Genomic DNA, 12,139 nt, shown 5'->3' with positions numbered 1-12,139 from the left:
TTTATTTATGTATTTACTTTTGTATGTTTTTATATTTTAGTCCAGCACGCCCGCGACCCTGGTGAAAATAATCGGAGAATGAATGAATGAATGAATGAAGAATTTAGTGCAAAATTTGCCTTGTTTTTGAATGGCAAGTAATTTCAACATGGAAAAAGGTTTCGATAGTACAGCACTGTTAATGAATATAGCTCACTATTGCTGTTTTTTGTGAAAGGTTATTAAAGGATATCTATTTATTTTTGCGCCATATCACATGTTGACATAATCGGATTCCTGTCCTTATCCTGTTGAGTCTCGGTGAGGCTGGGATGTGTATCTTATATAACGTGCTTCCCCGTCCTCACTCCCCCTCCACCGGTCCTCCTCTACATCTTTATGCTGACAATGTGTCAAAACAGAAGCCCGCCCCCTTTGCTCTCCCACTGCTGTCAAGAGCAACATCTCTTGCCCTTTCGACGCTACGAGAGGATTAAAAATGTACAATCTGCAAGACCTATTTGTGTTGGTCTGGTCCTGCCCATAAATATTGACTGAAATCCCAGAGAAGGAAGCCTCATTACAGTGGAGCAATTAGTAGACATGTTTTAAAGCACTCATGTGAATTTCACTGGGACATACACGATGTGCATTCGTAAGAAGTCAGGGCAATTATTCATGGCCAGTGGGAAATAATCTGCGGCTCTTTGGTCAGAGCACAAACATTCATCTTTCTCAGAAACCTTTTATCGCGTGTCATTTTGTTTTTCTTTCTCCTTTGACAGTGTTCATCTGCAGCTTCATGGTGGCAGCACCCATCTTCGGTTACCTGGGCGACCGCTTTAACCGAAAGGCCATCCTGAGCTGCGGCATTTTCTTTTGGTCCACCGTCACGCTGTTGAGCTCCTTCATCAGCAAAGAGGTACGTCGGAGCGAGACGGCGGAACAATGGCAGCGCGTGTTAGTCTGTATCGCAGACAAGCTCATTATCGTGGATATGCTTATGTTGAAACCTGGGAAATGAAATGACACGCCTGTTGAGCAACTCCCCCCCTTTGCTATAAACTGCGTTAGCGTTTTTTACACGCCTTCCATCCAATTAACGAAGGCTGACGCTAAGTCTCGGTTACAACACTTTAGAAGATAAGACTGCAGTTTGGCTACCCCTTGACAGTTTCGTTTTGATATGTCTAAGAGCCTTTGTGTACAGTAACATTACTCTCAGGGGCAATTAATTACATGGTGAGATTAACTTCTGCGGCAAAAGGCTTCGTGTGTGTGCAGACAAGACAGCAAAGTCTTCAATACGAGCGCTTGAGAAAGTGCAGATCTCCGCCAAGGCTTAAACATATGACAGGCATAGGTGAAATCAATAAGGGATCAATGAACATATAGAATTGGAACCTTTAATAGGCTGAAGGAACCTTTTTGAGTAGCATCAATACAAATTTACTCCGCATGCCTCATTATAAAAATATACAGAATCATGTAAGTGCTCCTAGCTAGCAAAGAAAATGAAATAAAATGGAAAGGTTATTTCCATTGTACAAAGAATGACATGAAGTGTGTCCAGCCGTTATATCTGCCAATGGTGGCAACTTGAATACGTTCAAAATACATTTTGGTTTATAGCTTGAGTGCATGATTATATTTGTCATGTTGAAAAATGGAGGTGTTCTATCACTTGTGTATTTCAGTGAGTGTCATTGATAACTAAAATAATGAAGCAATATTTCACGTAACACCAACAACAACAAATTACGACCTGATCTGATGAATTATGACAGATATAAATACTGCACTGTACATACCATCAACATCTAACTATGCTAAATATGAATGTGAAATAATGTACGATATTTATTTCTAGCTGGAACAAAAAAATAACATACATAGATTTTTTTCAGTATTATTTGAAATGTTGATGTTTTTTTTTTTTCATTTAATCAATGCGCCTCTCAACAAAATAGGTACGAGTCCTCAAATAACAAGCACGGGTCATTAAAAATTCTAGACAGGTATATCAGAAAGGTCACCCAAGGACCCAAACAAACAAATCCATAATGATGAAGACATTACCTCAGCGTCCAAGGTTATGAAAAGGGATAACATGCTGCCATTATTTACGCAACTTGACTGGCGGCCACACGCAGCCTGAAAAACTGAACCGCTCAATTTTTCAGCGCATATGGCAGCACTGCAAAGCAGCGTCATCGGGCCGACCGCTTTCTCGTCTTCTGTGAGTGTGAGTGAGCCAGTTGCCCGCAGAGTCTTCAGCTGTGGAACGAATGACAGCACAGACATTGAGATGTGTGTGCGTGTGTGTGCGGATGGTCTCGGGGGGGTGCCCACCACTTCGAAACAAGATGGCAGTCATTTATTTGCCTGAGCGGGAAATGCAGTCAGGCGGCTTAGGGCTGAGATGAAATGAAGTGGTCCTTCCCTCTTGAGAAGTGCTGCTGTTGAATTGAGCAATCAGTCCTCAGTCTCTTTAGTCTCCATCTTTAAAAAACATATTTGAGTGCAGGGGCGGAGCCATGGATGGGCCTGGGTGCGCACAGGCCCACCCAGATTGACAGACCGGTGCCCACCCAATGAGATTCATGAAAAAAATATATACTTTAACATTTTTTGTAAATTATTTAATTATTTTAGAATTGTTGTTTTTTATCTTATTGAATATTAAGAATGGCACAATTGTGGTTGTCTAAGGAAGATCTGAACTTCATATTATTCAGCTGATCATTTGATTTGAATATATGTTGTGTCGAGATAGGCCTACCCATTAGCCACTTTCTGGCTCCGCCCCTGTTTGAGTGTGCCTATCCAATAGACCAAGAGGGAACTTAAATTCACGTTGTAAGAAAATGATAATATTCTGGCAGCTCACAAATGACAACAAACTATAAGTTTTGTCCTTCAGTGCAGGCCACACAATCAACCAGCAGGTCAACAAAAAGATCTTTTGCTTTGTTCGGCGTGCAAGAAAAGAGTTGTGGTAGGACAGCATCACCATGACAACGCACCTGCTTACAATGCTCTGAGCATCAGACAGTTCCTGGCCGTGAGGAACGTGGCCATGTTGGAGCAACCTCCGTACTCACTTGGACTGGCTCTGTGTGTTTTTTTCCCCTCTTTTCTACACTGAACGGTCATCAAGGGGACCCGTTGATGAGGATGCCGGAAGAATCCTTTCAGTAGTGCATGTTGTGTTGCATAGAATGCTGGGAACGTTTGTTAAACTCCAGGAAAATTACTTGGAAGGGGGAAACTCGTAGTTTGTAGTCTGGATTTGAATTATATATCTTTGGTGACGCCAGTCCTGGAACATTTCTGACGTACCTCATATGTTCCATTGTCAAAGTACTTTTAGAAAGGATATACACCGGTTGTCTTGTTGTTCTTATCAAATCTGGATAAATTAACAAAAATGACTGCTCACACAAAAATGAAAACATACATTTATTGTTTTTTTAACCTCAAGTTCAACTCCATTCGTAATGCCAACTAGTATTGTGCGTTCGCAAGAATAAGGCACACCTGTCACTCTGCACTTCAATTCAACACCACTGCAAAACTAAACTAAAACAGTTAATAACTACTCGTACTAATAATAATAAATACCACTTTTGAACCTCAGCAGAGGGACACCTCCAAAATGTTCATAAAATGGTAGGTAGAAAATCCTCTATTAGCATTTCTACTTGAATCTAATATGGCTTGTTGAGTAATTTGACTAACACACACACAATTAAAACGTATGTTGAATTGTTCTCACCATGTCGGTCATTAAATTGTATGAGCGATTTGCAACATCTGAGTGCCATCAGAAAGCATTTTGCTTTGACACATTACAGACACAGGACTATCTTTCCAGAGAGTAGGTTGCCATAGAAACAGCTGCCCACACAGGTGCCCCTGCCAATGTGACCACACCTTAAACCTTTTAATTACACCATTATCAGTTTATCATGTCTGAAAAGGCAGTATAGTGGGTCAATAAAATGTAGCTAATGACTACTAAATATATACAGTACATGATATGTTCCTCCTTTGATCTCATATCTTAATCTGCAGGGGACATTTTGAAACCTGTGATTATGGATGGATGGATGCAGTATTATTAGATCACTTGACACTGGGCCACAATACATTTTGATTAACTGTATGTTTAAAGAGCACATTTACAATTTACGCAATCTGTCTGTGTTGAGAACATTTGTTTCTTACAGTCAATGTCAATCATAATCATTATTTTCACATCATAGAAAGCAAATAACATGGCTGAGAAGTCATTGTTTATCATACTACCGTCATAGTTTCATGAAATAAAATGCACACATACCAATCTTGTCCTACACATTAATAATCCAGTAAAAAAGCAACGTTTAGAATTGTGAAGAATTCAGTGATTTTTTTTTGTGTCATTGTAATATTTAGACACGATTTGAATGAACGGGCTATTGACCGCAGTATGCAAAATGGTGTCAGCCATCGGTGACAATTGATCACTCTGACAGGCTGTTAGCTAGCAAATCAGTGCATGAGCTACAACTAGCAAATTTCTGGATATGTGTGCTTTTTGTTTTCTAAACTCTGACTGTGGATGGTATGATAAACAATGACGTCTCAGTTACAGAGGAGGTTACGAGCATGCCAATGTAGACATGTGTCGCCCTCACCACACTGAAGAAATTTCTGCCTCGCCCCCCCTGTTTATCTCCTCCAACTATTTGGAGCATGGCTAAGGTCTAAAAGGTGAACCAGCTAACATTCAGTGTTCTCTATCTCTCTGCAGTACTACTGGTTGTTTGTGCTATCCCGGGGACTGGTGGGCATTGGAGAGTCCAGCTACTCGTCCATCTCCCCCACCATCATCGGAGACTTGTTCACTAATAACAAGCGCACTATGATGCTTTCGTTCTTCTACCTGGCCATCCCCTTGGGAAGGTAAGTGGCAAAAAGTTGAACCGATTATGCTTTTGTGGCGTTGTATTGAGTATGTCAATTAGGAGGTCAGACTCGGTCTTACAGCAGCGTTTTACCTTGATACAGGTGCACTAACATCTCCCACACAAGAATGCAGAATTTTAAATATGTGGTGCAGGGGTGTGGGAATTGGACGCATTTTGAGCACCGCAAGTTCTGAAGCCTTTTTACTTTATTCAATAAGAAAAAGGACCACAGGGAGAGAGTAAACAAAGCCGAGTGATAAAAGATGAATGCACCGGTGGATGGAGCACAGAAAAACTCCTTTGAGGTTTAACATTATGAATAGTACAAGCGCGTACCATACATGAAGAATCCGGCGGTGGTATCGAGAAGACGCCGCTTGACGGAGAACTGGATGCTGTAACATTTCATTGAAATTACACAACATGCAATAAAATAAATAACACGTCATAACAACACAAGAGTTGAATCATTACATAATTCTTTAATGGTAAAACAGACTGCGGCAGCATCATTAAATGATGTTTTTAGGCTGTAAATGTGACCTCTGAGCAGTGTGTTATGAGTTGCCAAAATGCTCGGGCCCTGCTAAACTGCACACAATAGAAGGTGAAACAGTTGGCCTCAGTAAATTGCAGTCAAACATCCCATCCAGTTAATACTGGCATGAGTGACTGTTTCAAGGAAATCACCTCAAGAGTTAAACCCAATTCACAGGATTTTTTTTTTTTTTTTAATTCCACCTTTTTTATGCGTCCCCTCTCGCACTGGGTCTCGTTTAACTGATTTATGTTTTATTGACAGTGTTGTACATTCCAAACTTGCTCTGTATGAACTGTGATAAGATTGGTCCTTTGTCCGCAGTGAATTTGCAGGTTATTTTTTTTTTTCATTAAAAGCTGATTTGTATTCATCACAATAGGCTTATCACAGCTACTTTTGCGGACCTGGTATGTTTTTCTTAAAACAAGCTTTTACGACTCCCAACACACCCCGTGCCAGTTAATTACCCAAACACATAACTGTTTTCACAAAGACCAATTAGCCAATCAGCCCAGTTGCAACTACCGTATTCATCAACATCAAGTGCGCAGACAGTCAACTCTTTAATCAGGCTGAAAACAGGATATGCTTAGTTCGGAATTGAAAGGATGGAAAACAAACACAGTGAGCAAACTCAGGACGATGAGTCATGTACTTTATATATAAATGACATCCATGTGTCAGTGGTGTGTAGCTAATCGGCAGTTGTGTTGTTTTCCTGCAGCGGATTGGGTTACATCCTGGGCTCCAGCGCCAAGGTAGCTGCAGGGGACTGGCACTGGGCACTGAGGGTAAGGGCATCGACGGCTCCAGTATACACACAAACAACCCCGCACAAGGACAGATTTAGAGCCCCTCCTGCGGGGCTGTGGTAGAGTCCGTCATGGATCCGGGTTCAGAGGGGTCAGAAGCACAGGGGCGCACACAAGGCTGGACATTGCAAGGAAGTGACAGTGCAAAAATTGCTAAAGGCTAAACAAGTCACACGCACACTGACACAGCCTCCAGCATCCTTCAGAAAACTTTGCAAAAATGATTATGATTGAAGGCAACGTTGGTTACATACTGTAATAATTTAAAATGGCGTGTATGTAACAGTGTATTTTTTATCTTGAGGATAGTATTTTGTTACAAAATGAAGTGGAGTAAATTAATATAATTCGTTTTCTATAACGTGCTAATGTTCAACGCAAGACGCACTTTATAATCAGTTAATTGATTAAATAGGGGTTTTGGATAGAGCCCTTATCTCCACCTTAATTTCAATTTCTCACCTTACTTCTGATCATTCAAGACAAATGAACAAAACAATTCATATTCCACAGTTTTAATCCTTACAGATGCTTTAAAAACTTTTAAACCTATTAAAACACACAACATTATTAAGAAACATTCTTTAAAGAGGAAATCAACCCAAACACATTTTTTTCAAGAATATGTTGCCAGCAGGCCCACTAGTTGAAACACTGCATTCTTCTTAATACTGCCTTTGTGGAATAAGAGTTAATCCACCCGTTTTTAGCCATCTCAGTGGGCAGCCATTTAACATACTGTCGACTCAAAATGACACCACAACTACTCTGGGCTCAGGAAGTGAAAAAATCACGGCTCAGATTCAGAAAACAGGTCAGCTGTGATTGGTCGTTACCTAAGCCCGGAGTAGTTGTGATGTCATTTTCGGTCGACAGAAGTGACAAAATGGATTGGATTAACTCTTATTCCACAAATACAATATTTAGCAGAAAGCCTTGTTTAAACTAGTGGGCTTGCATAGAAGGGTTGAGTTCTACTTTAAAGTATCCTTTAGAAACTGTTCTCACTCTCAAGAAGTGAGATTATGATATACTGTATACATACATACGGACTCCCAGTTGAAATTTAATGTAAAACTGACACATAAAACAAAAGAGAAATAATCACTATATATTCAAACACCAAAATGTTCACCCAGACCATGTAATTTTGTCTAACAAAAATCTTCTTAACGCTAACATACAATTTAAAACACAATAGAGGGTCTAACAGAAATTACGTAGATGTTATTTTAATTATAAACCTTCAAACAACTTCTGCTGGAATACAACAATACTCACAGGCATAAATTCTCTTTTCTCTGTGGCAGCAACAGTTATTACTGCAGATGTTGGAGAAATGGATGAGTGCAAGTGGAAACACTTGTAGTCTTCATGCTTTTTTTTTTTTTTTTTACTGTGAGACAAAACACTGCAGATGTGAGTCGCATACCTTTCATAATGGACGCAAACTAGACAAATGTCTAACAGGATTGCCGAGGTGTGGCAGAAATTCGAGGCCATCTTTTAAAAACCCGAAACAATGTAAGGTCGTGACTCCTCTAATGAAGCAACTGACATTTAAAGGCAGAAAATAAACATTCCTTCAGCAGGTCACAGAGGATTTCTTTGGATTCCTGGACATGACAGGTAGTTCGCTCGGTTAGGGGAAACAGGAAGTGAATTCCAACTGGTCTTGGTCGAACGTTAAAAACATAACAATGAGCAGGGCAGTTTGTTCCACCGAGGCCACAGTGACATTCTGACAGAACAATCCGAAAGCCAATTAGTCAGTGGCGCGGCATGTGGGAGGAAAACAAATATGAAGGCATGAAATGTGTTTTCACCAGCGGTATCCTGCTGTCAGTAAAAATGACTCGACACAGCTTCCGCTTGTTTTTGCCCGCCGTGTTCCTGCGACCTTCCTTGTTTGGCCAAAAGGTGATCGCCAAAAAGGAGAGCAATAGAAATGAGGTGCAGGGGGGGAAGGCAGTTGCTCAAATGTGGGATTGCCATCCGTCCACATACAGGAAGTGTCTAATAGGCCCTGCGGGAGTCAAGGGGTTAAAAGTCATGGTGCGCCTTGCTGAATAATTATGAAAGGAATTTTTGAAAACAACGTAAATGTATTTTGTATAAACATGCATCAAAGGGCATCCTCAAAAGTTAGCAGCAAACATATTAAATATGAAATTGATTAAATCCTTGCAATAAACAGCATAGTCCATGAGGATACCGACTTCTGAGAACACATGATCAAATAGAAGTTATTAATATTCATGTTGCCGAGAAGATTGCAGACATGAGAAGTTATAAACGAGGAAATGATCAATGTGTGTAATCCTCGCACCTCCGAGACCGCAGATATCTGCAAAATAAACCACATTACCCACATCCGACTCGGAGACGCTCACATAATACGCACATATGAGCCTCAAAGCGCTCATTTTTTACACCGCACTATTTATGCCTACAAAGCGTTTTTATAAGCTACTTATGTGATATGAAGAAAATTTGCTCTGGAAGCTGAAATTGGTTTTGCGTTTTTATCAGTCAACCAAATCTTGCCCACGCATCTTCCTTTCTGTGTGTTCACATCCTTCTTCATAATAGATTAATACAACTGCAGACTATGCTATATTATACATGGATGTAATTAAAAATGCATCTGTATTATACAAGTACAGTAGCCTACTGTAAATAAAATAATAAGGCAAAGACAGTAGTCAGGTAAGAACAAACAATTTTAAAATAAAGTTAAAAAAATATTACACATGCACTTGCATTAAAGACGAAGTAAACCCAATCAGATTTCTTTCAAGAATATGTTTTATGCAGGCCCACTGGTTGAAACAAGGCAATATGATTACTATAAAATATGAGTTAAGCATCTCAGGGGGCGGCCAATTTGTCTTCTGTCGACTGAAAATCACATCACAACTGCTCACAACGACCAATCGACCAGCTGACCTGTTTTCTGAATCTGAGCCGTGATTGGTCGTTGTGAGCAGTTGTGATGTCATTTTCAGTCGACAGAAGACAAAATGGCCGCCCTCAGAGATGGCTAAAAATGAGTGGATTAACACTTATTCAACAATCGCAATATTTATCAGAGTGCCCTGTTTCAACAAGTGGGCTTGCATAGCAAGCATAACATATTGTTGAAAAAAAAGATGTTTGGGTTGACTTCCACTTTATGTAATGTCATAAGAATTCAACAGTAGTACCCGGTAGATATATAAAACGGTTCGGTTTGAATCAAATGGAACACAGTATGAAAATGTAATTTCTAAATACAAATCCATGTGCACAAATGATTAGGTAAATATTACTAGATATTTAATTTTATTACTATTGTTGAGAGGGGTTGGTACAAGTCTACCTGTACGCATGAGGACAGCGCATAAATAGTAACTTCTGGAATTACCATTTTGGTGTAGAGCTCACAAAGCAACTCTCAAGACCAAGACCTACCTCCTTTCGAATCACACACACACACACACACACACACAACAGTGCCAACAGAGAAAGCAGCGTGTGTTAAAAGTTTGGATGTCAAGCGTATCAGCAAACACAGCAGCCATCCATTCAGCTTTTAAACACACTATCCCTTGTCCTGCAACTGATGTGTACTCATCCAAACACTGTCCTGCCTTCAGTTCGGTCCCAGTGTGATGCGAGGCCTTATACAACTGTTCCCATAGGTGTCTCCGGTTTTGGGGATGACCGCAGCAACCCTGATCCTGCTCTTTGTGCCTGAGCCAAAGCGAGGAAGTGCTGACCAAATGGGAGGACGCATCAAGGCCCGCACGTCCTGGCTGTGCGACATGAAGACGCTCGCTAAGAAGTAAGACGTCCGATCGAGAATTACATCCAAATCACACACCCCGCATCTCCTCCCCGCCTCTTGGGTGTGTGTGGCTTTTAGATGAAAATATACATTCTTGCATGGCTAACCTACAGAAGCCATTAGAGTCATGGAAATGTCAACAGCAGACACAGTGAGTCTTTGTCAATCACTTGCCGCCACTCCGTAACACTGCTTGACTGTGAGTGAAGGCCGCTTTGGATGCGTGACAGTGTGCACTTTTGTCATGATATGACCTTCGGTGGACGCATTTCTTAAAATAGCCTTTGGACGACATAAAGTTCTCTTCGCGATGGGGGTTTATTGCGAAGTATATTCTAGGTGAGGCACCATATTCTTGATCTGAGCAACAGTGTGAGTGTTGGCCAACACAATCTTCTACATTCAGTAACTCTGGACGCTGCTTTAATAGCGTGTTATTTTTGTCTCCAACGTAAAACTGTCAAGTCAAGCTGTATTTCATTTTATTACCACTTAGCATATAGGAGCTGCTTTAAGGGTTTGTTTTCATGACAACATTCTTAGTGCAAACAAAAAATACAAAAGTATGTATTATGTATGCCAGGCCAGGAGTTGGCGATGCTACTTTGGAATGAAGATTTACACGACATAATCAAACTTATTATCTTTAGCATTCCAAGTCTCCCATTGATCATTTAACACACATATTGCTGGTGTTGGGTAGAATACTTGCCCCTCCAGAACCATCCCTTCTCGTGAAAATAAAAAAATCTCATATTTGTTTAGCCATTAAAATATATTAAAAATATATAGTGTAACAATCAATGCAGGGGCAATTGTGAATAATGTAATATGATGACATGGCTTATATGTTTTTTATCGTCATCACGGCCCCACAATAACTACAATGTGGCCTTTGACGAAAATTTGTATGACAACCCTGCCCTAAACCAATATTGTGTGTTTGGGTGTTTTTTTTTTTTCCATGTCCAGTCGTAGCTACGTGTTCTCTTCCCTGGCATCCGCTGCCGTGTCCTTCGCTACGGGCGCGTTCGGGATGTGGATTCCCATCTACCTTGCCAGAGCTCAGGTGGTGCAGAAGACTGCGACTGCAGAGCCGTGCGACAACAAAGAGATCTGCAGCAGCACGGAGAGGTGAAACACAAACGATGAAATGTTCAATTGAAACTTCGCATCAGAATCCTACGGCAAGAAAAATATTTTTCCTGCTTGCCTCTTCTTGTTCTCTCATCCAGTCTTGTCTTTGGGGCAATCACGTGCATCACGGGCCTGTTGGGCGTGCTCATCGGAGCCGCCACCACGCGCCTGTGCCGGAAGAAGACGGAGCGTGCCGACCCCCTCGTGTGCGCCGTCAGCATGCTGGGCTCGGCCATCTTCATCTGCCTTATTTTTGTGGTGGCAAAAAAGAACATCATAGGCGCTTATGTAAGAGTCACATGTAACATGCAGGGGAAATGTTTGCTTGTATTTCCACCCCTAAACAATCGGCAGGTATCAAGAGAAAGAGAAGAGCATAAGAAGAACATTCTTGTTAGGTATTATTAGGCTTTTGTTGACAATTAGAAGTGGAATTGTTTTAACCACCGTAACAACAGAGGGCTTATCAGGGTGGGACCCATGCTAACAGACCTGGCGTTAAAACAGAAGTCAACCCAAACATGTTTTTTTTATGTTATGTTATCTGCAGACCCACTAGTTGAAACACAGCATTCTGATTAATAAAGCATTTGTGGAATATGAGTGAAACAGCAAAATCCACCCGTTTTTAGCCATCTCCGGGGGTGGCCATTTTGTCACTTCTGTCGACTGAAAACGACATCACAACTGCTCAAGGCTCAGGTAACGACCAATCATAGCTCAGCTTCAGAAAACAGGTAAGCCAGCGAGTCAGTCGACAGAAGCGACAAAATGGCCGCCCCCTGAGATGGCTGAAAACAGGTGGATTTTGCTGCTTAACTATTTCATATTAATCAGAATGCCTTGTTTCAACTAGCGCGACGACATAGAACATATTCTTGAAAAA

The 12,139-nt window shown here is 41.0% G+C and overlaps 1 protein-coding gene across 1 annotated transcript in view; it reads left to right on the top strand.

Moving 5' to 3' along the window:
- spns2 (SPNS lysolipid transporter 2, sphingosine-1-phosphate) overlaps positions 1 to 12,139 on the top strand; it is a 60,984-nt gene that overhangs the window by 32,183 nt on the left and 16,662 nt on the right. Inside the window, exons 3-8 of the mRNA XM_086012895.1 lie at positions 765 to 901; positions 4,778 to 4,929; positions 6,200 to 6,266; positions 9,971 to 10,113; positions 11,089 to 11,250; positions 11,352 to 11,541. Of these exons, the coding sequence (XP_085869021.1) occupies positions 765 to 901; positions 4,778 to 4,929; positions 6,200 to 6,266; positions 9,971 to 10,113; positions 11,089 to 11,250; positions 11,352 to 11,541 (851 nt within the window). The remainder of the gene's footprint in view (positions 1 to 764; positions 902 to 4,777; positions 4,930 to 6,199; positions 6,267 to 9,970; positions 10,114 to 11,088; positions 11,251 to 11,351; positions 11,542 to 12,139) is intronic.

The sequence above is a fragment of the Filicampus tigris genome, chromosome 17 (genome assembly GCF_054856515.1).
Source record: "Filicampus tigris isolate MCC_2025a chromosome 17, RoL_Ftig_1.0, whole genome shotgun sequence".
NCBI lineage: Eukaryota > Metazoa > Chordata > Actinopteri > Syngnathiformes > Syngnathidae > Filicampus > Filicampus tigris.
This window is presented reverse-complemented; position numbering and strand designations above follow the sequence as displayed.